This window comes from Amblyomma maculatum, chromosome 1 (genome assembly GCF_055883805.1).
Source record: "Amblyomma maculatum isolate TAMU_Amacu chromosome 1, ASM5588380v1, whole genome shotgun sequence".
NCBI lineage: Eukaryota > Metazoa > Arthropoda > Arachnida > Ixodida > Ixodidae > Amblyomma > Amblyomma maculatum.
In genome coordinates this window covers 53,788,223-53,812,282 of record NC_139344.1, presented here as the reverse complement: position 1 = coordinate 53,812,282, position 24,060 = coordinate 53,788,223, and the positions used below count along the sequence as shown (strand labels likewise).

Here is a 24,060-nt window from a genome sequence, read left to right as displayed (position 1 = left end):
AAAATTCTCAAACTCTGTGCATGCGAAATGTGGGCCATTATTCGTGACAACATGCCCGGAGATGCCATGACGCGCAAAAATGCTTTTCATCCGGTCGTTCACAGTAGTGGCTTTCATTGACGACAGGAATGCCACTTCAGGGTATCGCGACAGGTAATCGACAACCACCAAATATGGGCGTTTCCCAATCACACACTTATCAACCTCAACCTTGTCCCACGGAAAAAAAAGGTGTTTCAGAAGCGATCATTTGTTTTGTAGCATTCGCTGCATGCTGAGCACATATTTTGCAATTTTTAACCACCCTTGCTAACTGAGCACAATTAGTCCAGGCCGCCACACTGCTCTTAGCCATTTCACGGCATTACGAAATGCCTTGGTGACCGTCATGCAGCTATCGGAGCACTTCATCTCTTAGTGAGTGAGGCACGACAACCTAGCTCCTTTTATCAACAACCCATCAACAACTGTAATAAGCGCTCTGTCTTACCGGTACGGTGCAAGAAAACAGGGAACGTTTTGTTTCCGTAGCGCTTTACTAACTTCGTCTCGTGCTTGACATTACCTCACTCTTGCAAGTAGGTCGACCCCTGTCTCCAAGCCCATTAGGCATTCTTTAGAATATGACGTGATCTCAGATACAGTCAAGCAATTGCCATCATGTTTCGAGAACGCGGGAGCTCGTGACAGAATGTCAGCGTTGATTAGCGCTTTCCCCAGCACATACGCCACATTTTACTGGTAGCGCATCAAACGCAGTCGAAAACACTGTACCCTCGGTGGCACGACATCGATTGCACCTTTGCCAGCAACGAAACCAAAGGCTTGTGATAAGTTTCAAAAGTCACTACAATTCCGCGTATGTACTCATCAGACCTCTCGGTAGCCCACGTTAATGCTAACGTTTCTTTTTCGATCTGATAGTGCTGCTCGGCTTTGGTGAGCGAACAAGACGCATAGGCAATTGGTCGTCGTTGCCCGTCCTTCTGCGTTTGGAAAAGGGCAGCTCCCAAGCCGTATGAGGATGCATCCGCCGAAAGAATCGTTTTTTTTTTTTTGTTATCATATATTGCCATGCAGTGTGTAGAGCATATGAGCGCTTTTAGCTTGGCCGTGCCTAGTAGACTTCTCAGTTCAGCCACGTTCTTAGGCGGCTTTAGACGTTTTACTGCTTCCACCTTCTCCGGGTGCGGCTATGCCCTTTTCGCTCAGAATATGGCCCAGAAACCTTTTACTCCAAACATGCATTTGTGTTTGTTCAAAGTTACATTTGCGTCCTGTAGACGTCTCATTGCGGCTGACAGCCTTTTGTCATGGTCTTTTTTTCTGTCGCCGAACACTAATATACCATCCATGAGGTTGACAGCACCGGGAAGGTCGCAAAGAATTTTCGACATTCTTTTCTTGAAATATTCCGGAGCGGAAGTGATTCCGAATGGAAGCCTGGTAAAACAGTATCTACCAAAAGGCGTTATGAATGTCGTCAACTCTTCCGAGTCCGAGTCCCTACTTAGTCGAACCTGGTGAAATCCAAAGTTAGCATCGAACTTTGAGAGCCATTTTGCCCCTGAAAGTGACCCGGCCAAGAGCCTGATCAACTGTTGGTAGCGTGAAACGCTCGCGAATGACACTGTTGTTCAATTTCGTGATATCCACACACACTCTCACTTCTCCCGATGGTTTCACAACTAGTGTAATTCCTGCGCACCACTCGGTAGGGCCATCTACTTTTCTTATGACGCCCATCCGCTCAATTCTTTCTATTTCGCGCTTTCGTGGTTCTCTTAGTGGTACGGGGACTTTACGCGGCGCACTTATAGCACGAGGAACAGCATCTGTTCGGAGACGAATTTTGTATTCTCCTGGCATTGTTCCTAAGTCCTCGAATGCTGTGCGATAAAATATCTCATAGTGCTCTCTGTCAGAGCTAACAGACTCCACGAACTGAACTACGCCAAGTGCCTCGAGTGCTGGTAAGCCGAGGAGTGCGTCCCTGAGTGGGCTGACTACGTAAAACATTTGATTTGAAGTTCTACCCTTCCAGCTGATGTCTGCGACGAACTTGCATTTATTGTCACCTCTCAAAATGACAAAAAAAAAAGAATTAAATAAATGTGAGAGAAAGCCCGCACCTAACCAGAGGTTATCGCCTAGCACACTGAGGTGAATTCCGCCTGCGCCAGTCAGAACTTCTTGCACTTTATCGAGTTTTGTGGGAATGCCCGGAAACAAACAGCACCAGAGTCTGCCTTCGCAAAGACTGGCACCGAGTTTATCCGGACCTGCACATAACGTGCCTTACTTCCAGTTCCTTCTAGAGTGACCAGGAAAATTTCTCCTGTTTCCTCCCTGACTGCCGACATGCGTACCTTTTTCGGTGAAAACGCGTAGCCTTCTTACGGCAAACCTTTCCAAAATGTCCCTTGTTGCCACACTTGTAGCACTTTTGTGCTCGAGCTAGACACACAGACCGCGGATGAGCGTCTCCACCACAGAAGTTGCACTCTGCGCCAGTCTTTGCTGTCTGTTGCTGTGGCCGTTCGCCGCCATGCTGCTGTGGCCTGCGTCGGTCGACGGCATCCACGTTGGGACGATTCTGGTCGACGGCATCCACATTGGCAGGATCCTGTCCCCTCTGAAAGACCGTTGCACGGGCTTTCAGGGCGTCTTCATAAATTCGTGCTTTTGAAGTCTTGCCTTCTTTAGTGTGAGCTTTGGACTGCTGCCCAGTTTGTCCACCAGGTTTGTGTCACAAAGAACGACGACGAATCTGTCTCGAACCAGACGTTCTTCCACATCGGCTGAGTCGTAGTTGCACTTTTTCACAAGCTCGCGTAGCGCGGTGCAGAAGTCGTCATTCCATTAGCCTTTCTCTTGCACGCGCTGGTGAAAACGGAAGCTTTCGTAGACCTCGTTGGACGGGTAGATGAAGTGGTCGGCGAGTTTTTTTTTTTTTTTTTTTTCCCCACCGCCTCGAGCGAGCTCCATTCTTCCGTGGTCAGCGCTTGAGTGTCAAGGACGCGACGGGCTTCCTGGGAATCCATTGCGTATAGCAACGTCCTGACTTGAACTTCGCCCTGTGCTTGGTAGAGGCCCGAAGCATAGCGATAGTCTTCGAATTGGAACTCCCATTCTTTCCATGCGCTGGGGTTCGCAAAGTCAACTTTGGTGGTGGTTGAAGCCCTGGGCCGCTGAACTGCGGAGTTTTTTCTTCGACCGACATGGCGGCTTTTGCAGGCAACGCCCGTTCAGTCTTTGCTGCCTTTTTCTCGTGTCACTGGGGTGAAAAACCGTCCGGCTACCAAGACCCCACTTCTGACACCATGTGGTGTTCGCGGCGCCGCTCAGGAGCAAGTCACTCGACGCCGTACATCCGGTGCTCTGCGGAGCGGCCAGAAACACGTCTGCCCTCGGCGAGCGAGGAAATGAGACTCCCCTTTTATTATTTCTCGGGATACATGAGACGGACAGTAAACACACGTGACTGCTCGCTGCTGTACGCAGCACGCATGAAGAGGCTCCCAGCACAGCCCCGAATAAGTACTAGCATATGCACATAATCGGGGGCAAATTACTGACAAAAAGGCCAGGAAATTACTTTTCACAGCGTAGCAAACCGCAGTATACGTATAACCAAAAAAAAAATGAAATTTATCAGCAGAAAATAACATTCACCGAAAAAAAAAAGAGAAAACGACATCTGCGTTCTGAAAGGCCACCGAAAAAAGGACCACAGAATTACAAAACTATGTAGAGCGAAAACTCTAAACTCTAGATATACATAATGAACGCGACTATAGAAATATCATTGATATCACTAAGTGTGCCTTATCGCTACTTACTGTGAACTAAAGGCAACATAACCGTGCATCGACAGACCGATGCATTCTGCTCTTCATATTTTTAAAATAGCGTATTCAGCTACAACAAATGGCTATAAGGAAATAAACAGAAGAATGTACGTGCGGGTCTGTTGACTGGCATCAAATGTGTCAAGACAAGTGAAAGGGGAGATGATCATATGGCACCGTCGCAGAGATCGCGTGCACCCAAGCGACGACGAGTGCGTGCAAGCTCATGCTTTGTGGTGAGCCTTGATAAACTACCGCCGCACCGTTCGTGTCGTAAACCACCGCCAATCCGGGGCAGTGTCTTTACCAACTGAGCTAATCCGGAAGGGTGGCAGATTAGATGGTTTTGCGAGAGTGAATTGACTAAGAACTCGAAATGGAAACGGGGTTGTTCTATAGTCTAGGTAATGTTTCTCAAATGGAAATCGGTGGACCCCAGGAAGTCCGCGAAGCGATTTTCGGGGTCCGCGAAACCCACGCCCTCACACGTAAAAAACAAAGGCCGCGCGATTACTCTGGTCTGGCTAGATACAGGTTTGCAGGGTTAAAAGCGCGGAGGTTCAAGGCCGACTTAAGCTTTTCAAAAGGAAAGCAACGCATGAGAAATGCAGAGCGCGCACGAGAGAGAGGGAGAGAGCGTCTGCGGCGTTTGTTGATGCCGGCTTCAGTCGAACTCGAGCTATTGCCGCACTGCTGACCGGGGCTGCGGTGCAAAGCATCTCGAGAATCCGACGAGCGAGCAGCGCTGTGGTTCAAGTCGAATCCGTGGAATGCATACCGCTTCTGCGCGATGCATACCGCGCCGACGTATCGCTTCTTCCCCACGTACTCTGCAGGCCGTGACGCCCTGGCTTATCAAGTGCGCGTTTTTTAGACCCAGTTAAGCCTTGACTCCATCCCAATTCCGCGGCCTGCTCCAGGCACTGCGCAACAGTCCGCACAAAATCACCGCAGAAAATGCACCCCCCCCCCCTCCCTCCCCATCTCATGGGTTCACCCGCCACTTCCACTGGCCCACAACGGGTCCCCGACACGTCCATAGCTGAAAACCATTAGTCTAGAAGAACCAAAAAGAAAAGCAGAGTGCATTTGTAACAAAGGAGCTATTACTTAACAATAATGAAAACAAACGTTCTTGGAACGCGCCATGGACGCTGCAGGAACCCGTCGACGTGCTTGGAACATTACGCGTTGCAGAGGTCCAGAGTCATAAACACGAAGTAAATGAAACAAAAAAGCAACACTATCAGAACTCGGCGATAACATTTGCTTCACGGGGATTGCTTCGTATGAAGCACAACAGCCAATGACATGAGGCGCTTTCCATCAGCATGATCGACGGACATGCTCGTTCTTTCTCTTGATGTACGTTCTGCTTCGCTTTGAACGCCGCAGCACCCGAAAATCGATGATCGTGCATTATTATTAAAATCCGGAAGGCGGCACATCGTTAAAACAAGTGGCTATATCACTACACGACCACGTGATCCTGCGTTCCCCTACATGCTTCGTGCGCCAAGTACCACAGCGCCACGTGGGAGCACACTCTGAGAGCGTTGGCTTACGGAATGGCTGGACATGCTCGATGAAGAAGTAGCTGTGGCCGAAGATGATCCACGTCATAGAGAGGAAGCGGATGCCGTGCAGCGACCGCAGGCTGTCCGGCTTGTCCTCCGGCGCCAGCAGCTTGCGCGCGTTGGTGTACGCCGAGAAGCAGAGTAGCACCTCCAGGGGTCGGCCTGCAGCATGTCATGGAACCGGCCGTGCATCACTATTGGAAACGCTGATAACCTAACAAACGACCCACCAGCAGAGTCTCAATGAACGATTCCACGAGCTCTGCGCTCAATAGATGCACGTAAGCATTCGTGAAGATTCAGGGCTTGAGAGTGCGTCAAGCGCACTGTATGTGTCTAGTTCAATGTTATTGTTTCTAAAAACTGTGTTAGAGCAGCTGTAAAAGACGTACCGCTGTTCTTCTAAATTTCCTAAGAAACATGCTCACTTCAGTACTGATTAGAACTACGGGAAAGAAAACTGAAAGTAGATGTGGACAAGGAGTCCAATGATTAATATTGTTTCTAAGCATGCTTGTACCTTTTCAGGCATCATACTTTTTAGCAGTATTTAAAACTTCCCCACAATATGTTTTTCAAAGCACGTATTGAAAGGATCAAACGAGGCGTTTCACAACTATTGCTGAGAGTAGCGACGAGGTTGTCGCGTCATCAGTAAACTAGACTAATGAGACCCGGTTCCATGAACACAGAGCACGGCACACAGCACGGCATACAGCGTCAAAAGGTATTGAAATTTTGAGGGAGTAGCACACTTGCAACATACACCTGCCACTCGAACGTTCACACGTAGACAATGTATGCATGCTAGACTTGATTGAGTCACTTTTCAGTGCATTTCGACATTATTGCCCTATTCCGTTCACCTCTTACTCCATCTGTACAGCCAGCAGTGATAAAAAGAAATGCCAACCTCGAGTAAGATAAAAAAGGAATGCGAACAGCATGTAGGTGCCGTGCTCTTCGCATGCATTTTCTTATCTCGACAGCGCATGTCTCCATGAAATGTGAATTAAATAAAAAAAAAACGGGAAGAAGTGCACTTTCAGACTTTCCAGATCTCACTTTGATTCTCGTTTCGTGCCATACAGTCAAGCGATGAAGAAAGTTTTTTAACCAACAACCTTGCATTACTGCATTTAGTCCAGTGGCGATGGCGCGCGAGCAAGAGTACCTTCGACTTTAAACCCCTAATTTGCGGACCAACCAACGAAAGAAAAAGTAAAGGTATCCGTTTCCTTTGCTCGCCATCTACTAAAAAGTGTGGAAACAAGCTACGTCGAGTTATGAATTGCTGCAGGCACTTATTCTCAGGAGCAGGGTTGCTTGTGACATGCTAATGCCCAATAGAAATTTCAACCTAGGGTAGCGAGATTTATGCACGTATATCATTCGCATAAGTGACTCAGAACATCGTCCAGCAAACATAACAGAAATGTATGTGGACTGTTCCAAATTTTGGGTACTCTCTGCGTGGCCAAAACTGAAGTCTCCTGATTTCGAACGAAGAGTAAGTCGCTAATACGCGCGCACTATGTTTCCTTCTTTCTCGAGCCATGTTGACTTGTATCTTAGTATTGCTTATGTGGCCTTCATTCACCTCAATCAGTATGCCTTGACGGAGCAGCGAAGTGGAAACGGCAGTAAAATTTGCAAGGTAGAAGTGTCCTTATCACGAATCCTTCAACATTTAAAACCAATCCCTTATTCCACCCTCAAATGTCAATCCTTCACTGGAGAGTTGTAGAAGCGCAGCAGTTACCTTTTGGTGTAGTTGCAGGCCCATGCTTGAAAGTGGACGCTGTCCTTTTACCCCCTTTTGTACTTCTATGCAAACTTTCACTTGACACGAGCGCTCATGCTGACTTGCTACTGAGGACAAAAGTTTCCAGGGCGCATCATCAGGAATCGAAGCCAATAGTTATGTTGTTAGCCGGTGTCCGGAGACCAGACTTAACTGTCTGAAAGTTGGACTCTCATGCTGTGACATCAGCCAGTAAAATGAAGAGCTTGGCAAAGAATGTTGCTCTTGTACGCCAAATTTGCTTTTCTCGTGTCCCGGAAATTCTTGTCTCCCCAGTAGTACAAGTGTCACTTAAAAAAAAAAAAAAAGAGGAAAATAAGTTTCGATTCGATCGCAGAGTGGTTTTAGGAGGAAGGAAGCGGAACTTTATTACCGAAATTAAAAAAAAAAAAGGGGGGGGGGGGGGGGCGTTCAGCACGTACGGTATGGATTTAGCTGACACTGGTGCAGATACGTGTATATATGCGGTGACAAAGGAGGAGGATTTTTCGAAGTGGCTGACAGACAACAAAAAGAACAGGAGCTTTCTCCGGTTCCTGCACGAAAATACCTTACATGATTTTGTATAGTACACAGATAACTCAAATTATGACTAATGACGAGCGTGCGAATAAAAGAAAAAGTGCGAATCGGTTATTCTTTCTGGACAAACACGCATGCTCGCAAGTAGTTCTACGCTTTTTCATTGTGGAGGATAAATTGGACAAATTGCGCCAAGATTGCAATCATTTACTGCACAGTATTAGGTAAAAATTAGTTGGTATTGCTTTCTACTATGGAACCATAACATTGTAAAGAATACGATAGACCTAGTGTGAGATCAATAAATTTTGCTACACTATATTTCTTTCCATAAGCTCACACAAAATACGAAGACAAGCGGAAAAACAACAAAGAAGGCTTCACCATGTTTTGGAGATGCAGGAGCTTTAGGATGACGCCGTTCTTTCAGTGTGACGTCCGTTACAGTCCCGATGATGGTCAGCGACAGAAATGCTGCAAGCAAGGTACTGAAGAAAGGCACAGGATTATTATATCTCTAATTTATTTTGACGCCGAAGTCACGCACGAGAGTAGCCTTGACAATCGCAATATACGCAATACTGTAAAGAAACAGCTTAAAGGGCCCATGTAAAGCTATTGACTAAAACTAGAAAACGTGCATGAGCGATAGGTATCCCATCAGCATCTAAGCAACAGAAAAAAATAATTAAGCTAGCTTAATTAGCACCAATCATACCGGCGATCGAAAACACTGCTCTTCCTCTCCCACCTCAACTGAACTCAGCGCACGCCGGCCTGCAGAAAAAAATTGCTTGGGTAGAACCCGGCTGAACCTAGTTTTTACAAAACAGAAGCTCGACTTAGCATGGTCAGATACAGTCTGCTGTGGCTTAACTCCTCCATGACTCTTTGCGACCTTTGCAAGGACACCACAGCCAGACTATAGATGGCACGAAAGTGTTGAGGGCATTTTGAAAGGGTAAGTGCCTGGAGGGGAGCCAGATGGGCAACGGTGGTGGTGGAGGGAAAAGGTAGGCAAGGGACTCGAAGGCTGGGGGGCAATGTGTTATTTAATGTGTAGTTGCGGATATATGTAGCAGTACGAACAAAGTTTGGCAGGTGTGTGAAGAAGCAGCAGCAGGTCTGCGGAGTAGAAAAGGTGAAGCAGAAGAAGCGAGCGTCGCTGAAGCGCCTAAGCGCCCGAAGAAGTTAGCGGCGCCGGCTCCTCGCACCGCACCTGCGGTCATTTCTCGTAGGACATGACCTTCAGGTTTGTCACGGGCGAAGTAAAGCTTCCGCTCTAAAAATGAAGAGAACCAGTCGCGACGGCGGCCCACCACTCCCCGTCCTGCCCGCGTCGCTTGGGAGCGAACAATGATTGGGCGTACCCAGAAAGGCCCGATGACGTCAGCGGGGAGGTTTGTGCGCGCGAATCTCACCCAAATCGGGGGCGGACGGTCGCCAGGAGCCATTTCAAAAACTTGTTTTTAAATTATAGGCTCCACTCAAAGCTTTTAAAGTCGAATAATCACAAACACCTTCTCTATGGATTTCTTAAAATATTTCATCAAGCAACGTTTCAAGGTCCCCTTAAAGTTGCACATGAAAATCGTGCAAAGATGATAAGAGCTAGTCGACACGACGCAGGCGGTCATGATCATACACACAAGAAAGTTACCCATGATCGATAAGAAAAATTTATTTCACGAATTTTGTTTGTTGTTTTTTTTCTTTTCGAAGGCATGCATGCCACACAAGTTCATTCCTGTCCTTGTTGGGCTCAGCGAGAAACTGGGGAACATTCAAAATAATAACTAGATAATTTTAGCGCTGTAGGTTAGGTCTTGAAGCGAAAGATTCATTGCGCTAAGTAAATCAGACGTCACGCAAGCCTCAGTTCGACCTTCAAGTGACCTTGACAGACACTGCGCCTTTCCTCAAAAACCAATTTACAATCGAAGCGAAACCTTCTCAACACCAGGTAGAGCCGGTTTTCGCGTGGCACTAAATGTGACCTTCAAGAGACCTTGACCGAGCTAAGTGCGGATGTCCACGATTCCGCGGTGCCCACACAAAAGTATACTGCGCTTTCATTTCCCCAAAACCTAACATAAACGAAGAAGCAGCCCTGTTGTGCGATGTCAGCGCACGTTAAAGAGACCTGTGCAGATGGTTGAAATTACTAGGTAGCTCTCCACTACAGCACCTCTTTCAATCTTTCCGCTTTCAATCCCACCTTCCTCCTTACCTTCAAGTCTGACAGACAGCGTCTTTCATTTCTTATAAACACAATGTACAATTTACAAGAAAAAATATGAAAACATGACTTTGACCTGGTTAGATGTAGGTGTCGGCCCAAAAGAAGTACAAGGCGCCTTCTTTTGCCCAAAATCTAACATAAAGAAAAATTACGAAAACAAACCGCGGATTGAAAAGGCGGTGCTACAGAAGCTATCGCTGTAACAACTATGCCACTCCTGCCTTCAAAATTTAGTGCTAGCCAAATAATCCCATACTACGACGCAAGCCAAATTCAAGCAAAATAAGTCCTTTTAGTTGCAACCCTCGCAGCTTTTGCTCTATCACTAGGTTCAAGCCACTCTTAAACCGCCACCATTTTGCTTTCTCATAAATAAAAATAATACATAATGCCAGATGCAACAAGGTATGCCTCCTGGGCTGTAGTACTTTTTAACGGATGGAACTGAAAGCTACTCTTTGAATAGAAGTTTGGAGAATGCAGGTGGCCTCAATGGCGTCTAAGTAACAGCCTGGAAAAGCTGACTTCATGAATGCACGGTTAAAGGCAGTGGACTGTGGTCAAAATTCTCACCGTGGAAAGTTTCCCCAGTTATCCATATTGAACTTTGAATCTTAACCGCGCTGGCTTTCGGAAAGGGGCCGAGAAGCGGCCGCCGATGCCGGGATTCGATTCCGCATCATTGGGTACAGTAGCCGAGTGCCGTAACCACTGGTCCACCCCGACGGGGGTACAGCCACGAAGTGATAAAGTTATGGTAACCATCTTTTCGAACCGTAAGAGCGTTACGTTAGTTGTATTGCTGGAACGACTATATGCCCGAATATAAGCTAGAGTGGCGACTGTAAGCGCGACTGTGAACCTAACCCAGTATCTGTTGGCAGTACAGAAATTTCTTCCATTTTGCAAGGGGTCCTTCAGCACGAAGATAAATTTGTTCAGCAAAAGAAAAAAAAAAACGCCCGGCCACCTTCAAGCTAAGAGACCATGCAGCCTGCATTGGAGGCACTGCAGCTCTACGATGCTTTTTTTTTTCGTCGCATTTATGGTTATTTACCATGATTAAGGGCACGCGCTTCGCGTTCAGCTAAGAACTCACCAGTACTGTGCGCAGTAAGTGTCATCAACAGCTGCATTAATAGTTTTACGACGGCACGCCGAATGAAAAAGTGCCGTGCTCCTGAGGAAGTGGACGTTATGTTGGTTGGTTTGTGGGGTTTAACGTCCCAAAGCAACTCAGGCTATGAGAGACGCCGTAGTGGAGGACTCCCGTAATTTCGACCACCTGGGGTTCTTTAACGTGCACTGACATCGCACAGCACACGGGCGCCTTGCTTTTCGCCTCCATCGAAAAGCTGCCGCCGAGGCCGGGATTCGATCCCGCGTCCTTGGGAACAGTAGTCGAGCGCCGTAACCACTGCGCCACCCCGGCGGGGTGAAGAGGACGTTAAAACTGTGTGTTTTGTTAAATGATGAAATTTGAACGACGTTACACTGAAATGACAGAAGAGGACGTTAAAGCTGTCATTTCAGTGTAACGTCGTTCAAATTTCATCATTTAACAAAACACACCGACCAGGAGGCAGAGATTATTAAACACAACTCCTAACTATACGTTAAATCCCCCCCCCCCCCCAAATGTGTGGCATAATTAGGTTTCCAGTCTTTCGTTGGCAAGCTGATATCGCCCCCAAGATTCGAGCTCATTTATTTGCTGCGCTGTCAATCTTGGTGACCCATTTCTTTTAAACCGAGTCCACTGTATTTAATATCTTAGAATAAAATCTTATCATCGGTTACATAAACACCCTTCACAGCGGTTGGCAGTCTCGTATTGTGAGCCTTGCGCACATCCTGAAACAGTATCGGCCTAAGGCGTGTCTATGACCTAACATGGCATGCTTAGACGGGCCGCAGAAACGCAGAGACGCCGTCATATGCTGGACGCGATATCGAGCATCAAATGAAAATTGGGCATAGCTATGAAGAGAGATAAAACTGTTCTGCAAGCAGCTTACATAACGGTGATCTGCATGGCAGACAGAGGCTTGTTTTCATCTCTCTGGATGCACTCCGTCACCTCAGCTTTCATATCCATGTGTTTCACGGCTGCATGGAAATGGCATAAAGAAGAAATGCAGAAAAACCAACCTCACAGTGTCACAGGACAAAATTGTTTGGGCCGGTTCGAGAAAGCCGGTGCCAAAGAATGTGCTTTAAGCATGGCAGCATTCTACTTGTCTCTGCAATGAAATGAATGTCGCCGCGCTGTGTGAATGCTCCCCAGAAAAGTTATTGCTGCTCCGTCGGCATGCACCGAACTCTGGTGCTCTTCAGTAACCCAAATAAATGTTTTATACTACTACTGCCTGCAAGGAACGACTACTTATGGCGACATTAATACTCCCTACAATCATAAAGAACCTCCCCGAACATTCTTAACAGGTCGATTTTTAGTAAAGAAATGTGTTTGGCTGGACTGCCGCAATCCCGCGATCATGTTTCTCTGTCTTGGTTTCCAAGTCATAATCGCTATACGCATGAATGACAAACCGTATATGAAGCAACATCAAGTAGTCCGAGTTTCGAATACATGTAATGATGGAATTTTAAACCACTGTCTTTCTTACTGGCTTTTTAACCACTGACCTGAACGTGTACAGAAGTAGGCTTATTTATTAATATAATGCATGTTCTTGTTTAGCACTGTCAAAATTCAAGATATTTCCTTGAGCTCTTGATGGCCTCATGTTACTTTAGCTTACTTTTCTGGCTTCTGCATCTTGGTGCGGCAAGAACAAGAGTGCAAAATTAAATATTAGCCGTCACATCAGCATCCTCATCATCATAATCAGCCATGAGGATGAAGAAAACGGTGACATAAATGTGATAAGAGACTCAGAAAATCAGCGCAGAGTTGGTCAGACAGAAATGTACACGGAATTTGCATTTCTTTCAGAAATAACGCACTAGTCACATTAGTAGACAGGAAATGCTAGGAGCATCTGGAGACCAGATTTATACGTGCTGCGCCTTTCAAACAACCTTACAAGACAGGTCTGTGTACTTACTGTATTTCACCATTCTTTCAATGTCATCATTGGAGCACGTTGAAGGAACGCAAAGGCCAACACGGAAGATCACATGGTTTCCCGGAATGCGTAGCGCATTCTTCAGCATCTGCACACGAGAGGTGATTTCAACAGGATATTTCCACCTTGTTTGCCGGGGTGGAATGTTGAACTGGCAAATGTTTAATACAATAATGGACACGTCTACGTTCCTTTATAACCTGGATTAAACGTATGGGTGATTACTCCTGAACTTTCGCATGGTCAATAGGCATTGCAAAATTATTCTACCGCTGCTTTTAAGGTGTTCAGGGGGATGTAAGTGACAAAACACTTTTTGTCTCATGCTTGTATCAATAATAACTGCTGGACTCTAATTTTACTTCATGTCCTGGTCACTGAACTCTTGGCACTGAGCAGTCGCGCTTGATAGGATCTGTATAGCAGGTCGAGCGTTTGAACGTGCCAACAGAGGGAACGGGTGAACGCCACCAACAGGGTCATTTCTGACGATCCTAACCGAATCGATCTGGTCGGCATGGATACAAAGTGATTATCAGGTAATCTAAATGAATGGTTCGAACTGGGCGACATTATTTCAGGCATCCCCACAAGCACCATAAGCACACAAATACTTCATTTCTGGTATCAAAATTATTCTGGGTACGGAAAGCCTACATACACGCTTGGACAAATGCGCGCACGCGTCAAAGCACGCCAGCCGACAACCACTGCTTCACATTCTACTACACAAAAATAAGCGACAACAATAATTAATAGCTGCGTCGTAGCTCACCGCGACTGCCATCAGTGCACTCTCTGCCAGGAGACATGACCACATGTGTAATATGCCCCCTTCCAGACTGATATTCCGCTTAAGGTGCCGGCCTATCTGGGAGACATAGACTTAGCTAGTGGGGGTGAAATTTTAGGTTGCGACATGACAGAGATGCCACGCTAGCACCATGTTTCCAGAGAAGTTTTTCATAAAACATTAGCTTCGCAAAAATATGTGAAAATGCACTGAAGGCCCTTGGCCGCGGGCCACATCTTCACAATTGGCAGCGCTGAGGTGCGGTCGCGCCTTAATTTGTTGTCCTGCTGTGGTGCTGTAGCCTTAAGTTTTGAGTCAACCTTTTATGCTTGCGAAATCATTTATATTTTTTTTTCTCAACTTCCATGATCCTCACGTTGGGCGTAGGTGTTGGCTTCTTCAGGCCTTCTTTTAAGGAAGCTTTTATACCAATGTAAACAGTCGGCACATTGACAGGAAGCATATACGGTTCTCATGCGTAACAGAGTACTGTAGCGTACTGTAGCATAATTTGTGCATTGTGCTCTGCATTGTGCGCTGTTGGGTGTGTGATGTCACCAGTATATTGTCATTTATTTGTGCTTTCCACTGCCCTTCTTTCCCACAGGTTAGAAAAACGGGCATACTCAGCATGGCACGACGAAAAAGATGTTAGTTTTAAGTTCACAACGCGGAAATAAGTTAGTAGTGCTATGATAGGGGTCAGTTGGTTCTGCATGCTGGTTCTCAGCGCACTACGATACAATAACAATTGAACAAACGTAAAAACAGACCGGATGAACAGAGCGCTGTGTTCGTCCTGTCTGTTTCTATGTTTGTTCAGTTGTTAGTATATCGTAGCGCGCTGAGAACCAACAAGAAACGAGTGAACTGTCTTGTAATTTGCGAATTGCTCACAGTTCGTGAATATGTCCTAACAACAGTTTATGCGAACCACGAGCCGTTCATAAAGCAACCTAACTCCGATAATAAGGCAAAAATTTAATGCCTTTTAAATTAGACCATTTTTTTGTTTGTTTGCAACTAGAAGTGAGTGTGAATGTATTGCACCTTCGCGCCGAAATGGTCAAGTTTAAAGGGTAAATTCTTACTGCAAAGCTTTCGGTTTGCTCGTTGTCTGTGTTCTTGCCTTTTGTGTTGAGCCCCTTTGCGCTACGTAAAATATCTGGAACTCAGTGACCAGCAAAGAAAGAAATAACTGTCATGGCTTTCGACGAAATTTGCTAGCAAGGATCTGTGTTCGCCGCGTTGAGGTGAGCATATTCAGAAAAGCAATGTTTATGTCCTAGCCGAGGTTGCAGAATTCGGAGCTAAAGTGTCCGAATTAGTTCCAAAAAGGGCATCAGTAACGAACGACAGCTCTCAGTGGGTTTTCCTGTCTACTATCGAGTTCCGATAAAGCGAGTTGCGTGAGAGGTACTGTGTAGCATAGAGCACATACCAGTCTTAGCAGCGTCAGAGATTTTGCAGACCTCATTGAAGAGGGCAAACATAGGGTTATGCCACTAATGCCTTCAAAATTTAGTGCTAGCCAAATAATCCCATACTACGACGCAAGCCAAATTCAAGCAAAATAAGTCGTTTTAGTTGCAACGAGCTTTTCGCTATTAAGTAAGAGTGCATTCTGAATGAAACGCACTCGAGGGTTAGTGCTTGTACTTTCATCGACTTATACCCGAACTGTAGCGTACTGTCGACTTACACCCTAACTGTGGCGGGTAGGCTGTCTTGTGAGAACACTGGCTGTTCCTCACCTCGGCAGGCCTACTAGCCATTCTCGATGGCAAAGGTTATAAAGATTACTCTTTTTTTCTCTTCGTTTTTGTACTTTTCTTTGCCTCTGAATATGTCAAGCTTTACGCGCGAATGAATATACTGATTTAATCGATCGCACTGAATTCCCTTCATTTAAATCTCGCTCTGCTTAATGGCGCTTGTTGGGCCACACTCACGGCTGTCTTGGGCAAGAACGAGGCCAACTCGGTGTACGCTTGAGAGTCGTTGTGAAAGAGGTCCCGCAGTGTGAACTTTGGCGCCACCTGGGCGGTGCAGTATTGGCCCCGGAAGAGAAGCCTCGATGCGTCGTGCTCGTCCCACACGACTGTGTCCAGACACTCGTCAAAGGCGCCCACGAAGGCCAGTGTGCCCTCCAGAAGACCGTCTGCGGGCTTGCCGGTGGCATCCACCACTGCGTGCCAGAAAATTTTCGCGCACTGACACATTCGCCCACACAAAAATGCCATGGTGTACAGAGAACAGGCAATGTGGAAATCGTGACAGCCCAAAATCAGCACGGTGCAAGAGGTTGGTTAGTGGGTTGGTCTATTTATGAAGTTTGACGTCCTCAAGCGACTCAATCTATGAACAATGTCGTAGTGTAGAGCTGCAGAAATTTCGAGCACCTGGTGTTCTCTAAGGTGCAAGGGCATTGCACAGCACATGGACGCCTTTCTTTTCGCCTCCATCGATAAGCTGCTGCCGCGGTCGGAATTCGATTCCGCGTCCATTGGTTCAGCACTCGAGTGCCCTAACCACTGAGCCACCATGGCGGGAAAGTTGCGATAAGGAAGGTCTCATTCTACCGGAAAACGTTGCGACAAGAGACAGTGATAATATATTTTTTAACGAAAATGGACAAGGACGGCACCTAAAAGACGAACATGAACACTAAGAGGACTTGGTTGACAAGTGGACTAATCAGCGCAGACAAGTCCTCCTGTCAAAAAATAAATAAAATAAATACGTTGATAAGCCGGAATGAGGCTTCCCTCCTAATCTTGCTGAACTTTCACAAAACAAGAGGTGGCTCGTCCGGAAAGAAGTAGCAAGAAGGATTATTTCCATATAGTCATTGATTACAGCCCGGGGCTGCAAACCGAAAGTCTCTCTTCAGCCGGCTGCCTGCTTGAATTCCTGGCCGGAAGAGCTGTCCGACTGTAATCGCTATCTCTGAGTATTTAGAAACGCAAGGATCAGGTATTTTATTCTTATTTTTATAATATAGTACTGTCGCCATAAAAAGGTCCGCAAAGTGGTTTTCGCGCCCTTTGAAAGCGGAAGTCTCGGTGCACGTTTTATATAAATGTGCCGCTGCTGTGTTATACCATAAATAATTAAAGTCCTGGGCAACTGTCGATGCTATGGGAATCTAGCATAAATTTATGGAGGCCGCAAGACGTATTTCAACTGTCGGCTCTAGGCCCATATGCCGAGAGTGCGGAAATTTCACTCTGGGAATCATAGTCCACTTTATTTTATGAAGCTGTAAAAAACGCAGCACCTTTAAAAAATGCGCTAAAAGGTATGGGTGTTGAGGAGAATAGGACATAACAAGCAACAGGAAATTACATGCTTATGAACTACACATAGAAATATGCCTTGTCGATTACATTCGATGACGAGGAGCAGAATATGAGCGTTATCACAGAGAACAAGAAAATATTTAGACGAGCAATATGCTCACTTGCGCGTGAAAGCGCATTATGCACAGGCGCTCGTTTCCCGCAGTGAACACAAAAACAAACAACGTTTCGATGGGATTCTCCGCCCGCAAAGTGCGCAGTCCGAGAACTCTCTTTTTCAGAAGCGTTTCGCAGTTCAGCCGTCGTAAAGGAGGCTAGCAGACCGCAGACGAACACTTATATATGAACGCATACTGGCCGTAATGGTGGGTGTATGGATGTAGGTACAGGATTGTCCTCATCTGGTCACTGCTTTCAATGTGCCATTGCACCTGACTCGGCCATGTAATAAAGCCAAGTGGCAGGCCATGCAAAGCACCACATCTGGGTCCCTCTGTACAAGTATCGCTTTGCTTCGATATGCGTCTGCGTGCGATTGGCTACTTGGCTTTATTACGGGATCGAGCCGGGTGCAATGGCACATTGAAACTACATACAGGGTTATCCACTTCTAGCTATACCACGGTCACTGCTTTCCAAGCAACATATTGCGTCGCACGCAGACGCAATATGTAGCTTGGAAAGCAGTGACCGTGGTATAGCTAGAAGTGGATAACCCTGTATGTAGTTTCAATGTGCCATTGCACCCGGCTCGATCCCGTAATAAAGCCAAGTAGCCAAGTGGCAGGCCATGCAAAGCATCACGTCTAGGTCCCTCTGTACATGTAACGCTTTGCTTCGATATGCGTCTGCGTGCGACGCAATATGTTGCTTGGAAAGCAGTGACCGTGGTATAGCTAGAAGTGGATAACCCTGTATGTAGTTTCAATGTGCCATTGCACCCGGCTCGATCCCGTAATAAAGCCAAGTGGCAGGCCATGCAAAGCATCCCGTCTGGGTCCCTCTGTACATGTAACGCTTTGCTTCGATATGTGTCTGCGTGCGACGCAATATGTTGCTTGGAAAGCAGTGACCGTGGTATAGCTATAAGTGGATAACCCTGTATGTAATTTCAATGTGCCATTGCACCCGGCTCGATCACGTAATAAAGCCAAGTGGCAGGCAATGCAAAGCATCACATCTGGGTCCCTCTGTACAAGTATCGCTTTGCTTCGATATGCGTCTGCGTGCGACGCAATATGTTGCTTGGAAAGCAGTGACCGTGGTATAGCTAGAAGTGGATAACCCTGTATGTAGTTTCAATGTGCCATTGCACCCGGCTCGATCCCGTAATAAAGCCAAGTGGCAGGCCATGCAAAGCATCACGTATGGGTCCCTCTCTACATGTAACGCTTTGCTTCGATATGCGTCTGCGTGCGACGCAATATGTTGCTTGGAAAGCAGTGACCGTGGTATAGCTAGAAGTGGATAACCCTGTATGTAATTTCAATGTGCCATTGCACCCGGCTCGATCACGTAATAAAGCCAAGTGGCAGGCCATGCAAAGCATCCCGTCTGGGTCCCTCTGTACATGTAACGCTTTGCTTCGATATGTGTCTGCGTGCGACGCAATATGTTGCTTGGAAAGCAGTGACCGTGGTATAGCTATAAGTGGATAACCCTGTATGTAATTTCAATGTGCCATTGCACCCGGCTCGATCACGTAATAAAGCCAAGTGGCAGGCAATGCAAAGCATCACATCTGGGTCCCTCTGTACAAGTATCGCTTTGCTTCGATATGCGTCTGCGTGCGACGCAATATGTTGCTTGGAAAGCAGTGACCGTGGTATAGCTAGAAGTGGATAACCCTGTATGTAGTTTCAATGTGCCATTGCACCCGGCTCGATCCCGTAATAAAGCCAAGTGGCAGGCCATGCAAAGCATCCCGTCTGGGTCCCTCTGTACATGTAACGCTTTGCTTCGATATGTGTCTGCGTGCGACGCAATATGTTGCTTGGAAAGCAGTGACCGTGGTATAGCTATAAGTGGATAACCCTGTATGTACTTTCAATGTGCCATTGCACCCGGCTCGATCACGTAATAAAGCCAAGTGGCAGGCAATGCAAAGCATCACATCTGGGTCCCTCTGTACAAGTATCGCTTTGCTTCGATATGCGTCTGCGTGCGACGCAATATGTTGCTTGGAAAGCAGTGACCGTGGTATAGCTAGAAGTGGATAACCCTGTATGTAGTTTCAATGTGCCATTGCACCCGGCTCGATCCCGTAATAAAGCCAAGTGGCAGGCCATGCAAAGCATCCCGTCTGGGTCCCTCTGTACATGTAACGCTTTGCTTCGATATGTGTCTGCGTGCGACGCAATATGTTGCTTGGAAAGCAGTGACCGTGGTATAGCTAGAAGTGGATAACCCTGTATGTAGTTTCAATGTGCCATTGCACCCGGCTCGATCCCGTAATAAAGCCAAGTGGCAGGCCATGCAAAGCATCACGTATGGGTCCCTCTCTACATGTAACGCTTTGCTTCGATATGCGTCTGCGTGCGACGCAATATGTTGCTTGGAAAGCAGTGACCGTGGTATAGCTAGAAGTGGATAACCCTGTATGTAATTTCAATGTGCCATTGCACCCGGCTCGATCACGTAATAAAGCCAAGTGGCAGGCCATGCAAAGCATCCCGTCTGGGTCCCTCTGTACATGTAACGCTTTGCTTCGATATGTGTCTGCGTGCGACGCAATATGTTGCTTGGAAAGCAGTGACCGTGGTATAGCTATAAGTGGATAACCCTGTATGTAATTTCAATGTGCCATTGCACCCGGCTCGATCACGTAATAAAGCCAAGTGGCAGGCAATGCAAAGCATCACATCTGGGTCCCTCTGTACAAGTATCGCTTTGCTTCGATATGCGTCTGCGTGCGACGCAATATGTTGCTTGGAAAGCAGTGACCGTGGTATAGCTAGAAGTGGATAACCCTGTATGTAGTTTCAATGTGCCATTGCACCCGGCTCGATCCCGTAATAAAGCCAAGTGGCAGGCCATGCAAAGCATCCCGTCTGGGTCCCTCTGTACATGTAACGCTTTGCTTCGATATGTGTCTGCGTGCGACGCAATATGTTGCTTGGAAAGCAGTGACCGTGGTATAGCTATAAGTGGATAACCCTGTATGTAATTTCAATGTGCCATTGCACCCGGCTCGATCACGTAATAAAGCCAAGTGGCAGGCAATGCAAAGCATCACATCTGGGTCCCTCTGTACAAGTATCGCTTTGCTTCGATATGCGTCTGCGTGCGACGCAATATGTTGCTTGGAAAGCAGTGACCGTGGTATAGCTAGAAGTGGATAACCCTGTATGTAGTTTCAATGTGCCATTGCACCCGGCTCGATCCCGTAATAAAGCCAAGTGGCAGGCCATGCAAAGCATCACGTATGGGTCCCTCTCTACATGTAACGCTTTGCTTCGATATGCGTCTGCGTGCGACGCAATATGTTGCTTGGAAAGCAGTGACCGTGGTATAGCTAGAAGTAGATAACCCTGTATAATTTCAATGTGCCATTGCACCCGGCTCGATCACGTAATAAAGCCAAGTGGCAGGCCATGCAAAGCACCACATCTGGGTCCCTCTGTACAAGTATCGCTTTGCTTCGATATGCGTATGAGTGCGACGCAATATGTTGCTTGGAAAGCAGTGACCGTGGTATAGCTAGAAGTGGATAACCCTGTATGTAATTTCAATGTGCCATTGCACCCGGCTCGATCACGTAATAAAGCCAAGTGGCAGGTCATGCAAAGATCATGTCTGGGCCCCTCTGTACATGTAACGCTTTGCATCGATATGCGTCTGCGTGCGACGCAATATGTTGCTTGGAAAGCAGTAACAGTGGTATAGCTAGAAGTGGATAATCCTGTATGTAATTTTCCACGCGCAGTGACTGCGTCGCATAAAAGTCAAGAGTAGTTATTCCGACCGCATACGCCAAAAATCGTCACAAATGCTCCTTGGAAATCACAGAAATATCTTAGCAGTGGTTGGGACACCAGGAGGCTACTTGTATTGGTATAGGCACAAACTTACGAAGACACCAAATTAACTATATTACAGCCTGCAGAATTCAATAGATAATTTCGAAACAGCCTTTAGGTCTGAAGACTTTTGTAACTCCCCCCCCCCCTTTGAAAGTTAAAAATCACGCCGATGCCTAAATCATTATAAGTTGATAATGCGACAATATTAAAGGCTGTTGATGCCTTCACATGAAGATTTATATCATTATTTCTTATTTCATAGCTGTGTTCGCGGACTCCTACTCGTCTGTTTGAATATAGGCAGATATCTCTTCGGGTCTTTACCTGGTGGTCAGATGTTTCCTCGAAGGCGTTTACAGCGGGCAGTATGAACGCGATAAAGACACGCCGCAACGTATAGTGCGAGTGTAGCCGACTGGAGCACTCTGGTATGGTGACATTCCTTTCCACCAGCCAAACACGTAATTTTATAATATACAAAACGTTTTCTTCTTTCGCGATGATGCGTCTAACGATACGGCTTTAAAAAGAAACACTAATCATGCGGCTCTATACATGGACTTCTCCAAATATCTAGATAGCAACTTATATCGGTTTTTAGCAAATCCATGCTCTCAGCTTTTGGAAGTGAAGGAAATAGAGTCTTTAAAAATAGCGAGAGTGAATAGACGAATTTTGGACCCCTTTGGTAACTTTCGAAATTCTGCGCATCTTGTTTTCCTGCAACACACCAAACTTGATATTCGATCAAATTGCTAAACTCGACAAGCCGAATGCGGCCCTGCAGCCAAGAATAGGTAAGCTGAACGCATGGCGGTATAGATGTGAACTAATTCCCAGATTGTTTGATCTTGTCTGCGCGAAGAAGCAACAACGATAGCCGCACCGCATCCGCTCCCCACTTTGTTGCACCGTGTCTGAATGATGTCGATGATGTGAGCTTACTTGTAAGGCTACCCTTCTTCTAAATTATATTTTCTTAGTTGTTGCTCACATACCAATTCGTCGCAGGGAAAGCGAGAGTGGACTCCCTAGCGCCTAAAACTCGGTACCCGAGAAAATTTAAACCCTAGCCTTACGGCTAGAATCCTAAAGAAGAACGGGGAGTATACATGTGCCCCGTAAGCTCGCAATCTGACGCTCGCAGCTAGTGGCCATGTCCTAGTATCGATACATGAACGGTGTTGTAATGTACAAACGCACGTCACTTAGCGTTTAGTTCGTCACTTAAACGCGTGGGCGTGGAGACGCATTTTTGTTTGCACCAACTAAAGCGTCCTGTTATCTCTAGGCTGCGTGTGGCCTACATGATGCAAGTACTTCAAGTTTTTCTCATCTCATGAAACCAAGATGGAGATAGAGAGAGAGGCGGCCAATTCCATTTATTCGACATGTTTGCTATCCGCAGGTAGTGTCCTTAGTCGGAAATGCCAGAGGCACTGACCGCTTTTAGCGCGTGGTCCTCCAACCCTAGCTATTGGTCCGGCACGAAATGCATGGCATGGCATATTTGATAGATTTTGACGCGCCCATACCATCTGGTACACATAACTTCTTCCTGATACTATGTTGCCAGGAATAATCGTCCGGTCTATAGGTGATTTCAACTTCAGTATATCGATAAAACGAAAACAAAAACAGAATACTGATTCGACCATATCAACTCGGTATAATTAAGCCTCTTCCAGCAATCCCATCGTCGAGAACCCATCAACGTACGTAACACGCTTACCGCCTTTTTCCAGGGAGAAAAAGGAAATGTTAGAAACGCTCAGGTGACGTTCCAGCTGTGCAGCGTGTGCTAGTGCTGTCCCAAGACGTATAGTGCAGCTTGTAGGGAAAATGGCGTAAGGCGCAGGATATTATTATCGTGCGGGGACCACAATAGGGCATGTGTGTATGGGGTAGCTGCCGCATTGAAAGGCAGGATGGGCGTCCTGGCAGACCATGCATGAGATGTGTGTACTGCAGTGAGGCAGGTATGTGAGCTTGGGTGGAGAGGGTGGGCAGCGACGTATCTTTTCGAGCGTGTAGTCTGGAGAGGGAAGGGGGAGGAGCGCAATAATTTTTCGCAGATTTCGAACAGCAGGGGTACTTTCTTTTTGTAGACAGTGATCTTGAAGTTCGCGGGAATGATGTGTCATGAGGTAAATTAGGATCTTCCAAAGAGCAGAGCTCTTACCTTCTCTTGTCACAGAATGATCATTAAAGGCCGTGAAGAAAAGCAACCCTACTTCAAAAGCGATTTGAAATTAAGATGGAAAACGAGATTATTTGATAGTGCCGAGTAATTTAGTTTCGCTACGTAAAATCCTTAATCCCTTGGTAGCCATCGCATCGCTGATATTTTTTTTTTTTTTGTATTCATATATTCAAAATCACAACTGAAGTCATGTACATGGAACTGTTTCGTGCAAAGATGCAAAGTACAGCAGTCACTGCTGTTTAGCTGAAGTTATAACGCAAATGACTCATAGCATTTAGTGATTTCTCCAGCCATGCGCAGTTATACTTAGTGCCAAGAAACAGGTAAGCAAAGAAAGGAACATGTCGGAATGATCAGCGACAACTTGGTATTGATTTTCGCAGACGTTTGGAAGGGCGCCTGGCTATCTATTTTAGAAAACTTAGCTGCCGATCCCATTTCCAATGTTTGGCAATCGGAAAGAGTATGAACTAAACGAAAAGGACATATTTATGGGTATATTCAGACAACTGCAGTCTACAACAACCCCGCCGGGATGGCGCAGTGGTTACGGCGCTCGACTACTGTTCCCAAGGACGCGGGATCGAATCCCGGCCTCGGCGGCAGCTTTTCGATGGAGGCGAAAAGCAAGGCGCCCGTGTGCTGTGCG

The 24,060-nt window shown here is 46.6% G+C and overlaps 1 protein-coding gene across 1 annotated transcript in view; it reads right to left on the bottom strand.

Annotated features, from left to right (window-relative positions):
• LOC146202390 (nose resistant to fluoxetine protein 6-like) overlaps window positions 1-24,060 on the bottom strand; it is a 97,471-nt gene that overhangs the window by 43,381 nt on the left and 30,030 nt on the right. Inside the window, exons 2-6 of the mRNA XM_084601168.1 lie at window positions 15,834-16,069; window positions 13,068-13,176; window positions 12,015-12,105; window positions 8,139-8,242; window positions 5,417-5,590 (exon numbers count right to left, since the gene is read on the bottom strand). Coding sequence (XP_084457294.1) covers window positions 5,417-5,590; window positions 8,139-8,242; window positions 12,015-12,105; window positions 13,068-13,176; window positions 15,834-16,069 — 714 coding nt within the window. The remainder of the gene's footprint in view (window positions 1-5,416; window positions 5,591-8,138; window positions 8,243-12,014; window positions 12,106-13,067; window positions 13,177-15,833; window positions 16,070-24,060) is intronic.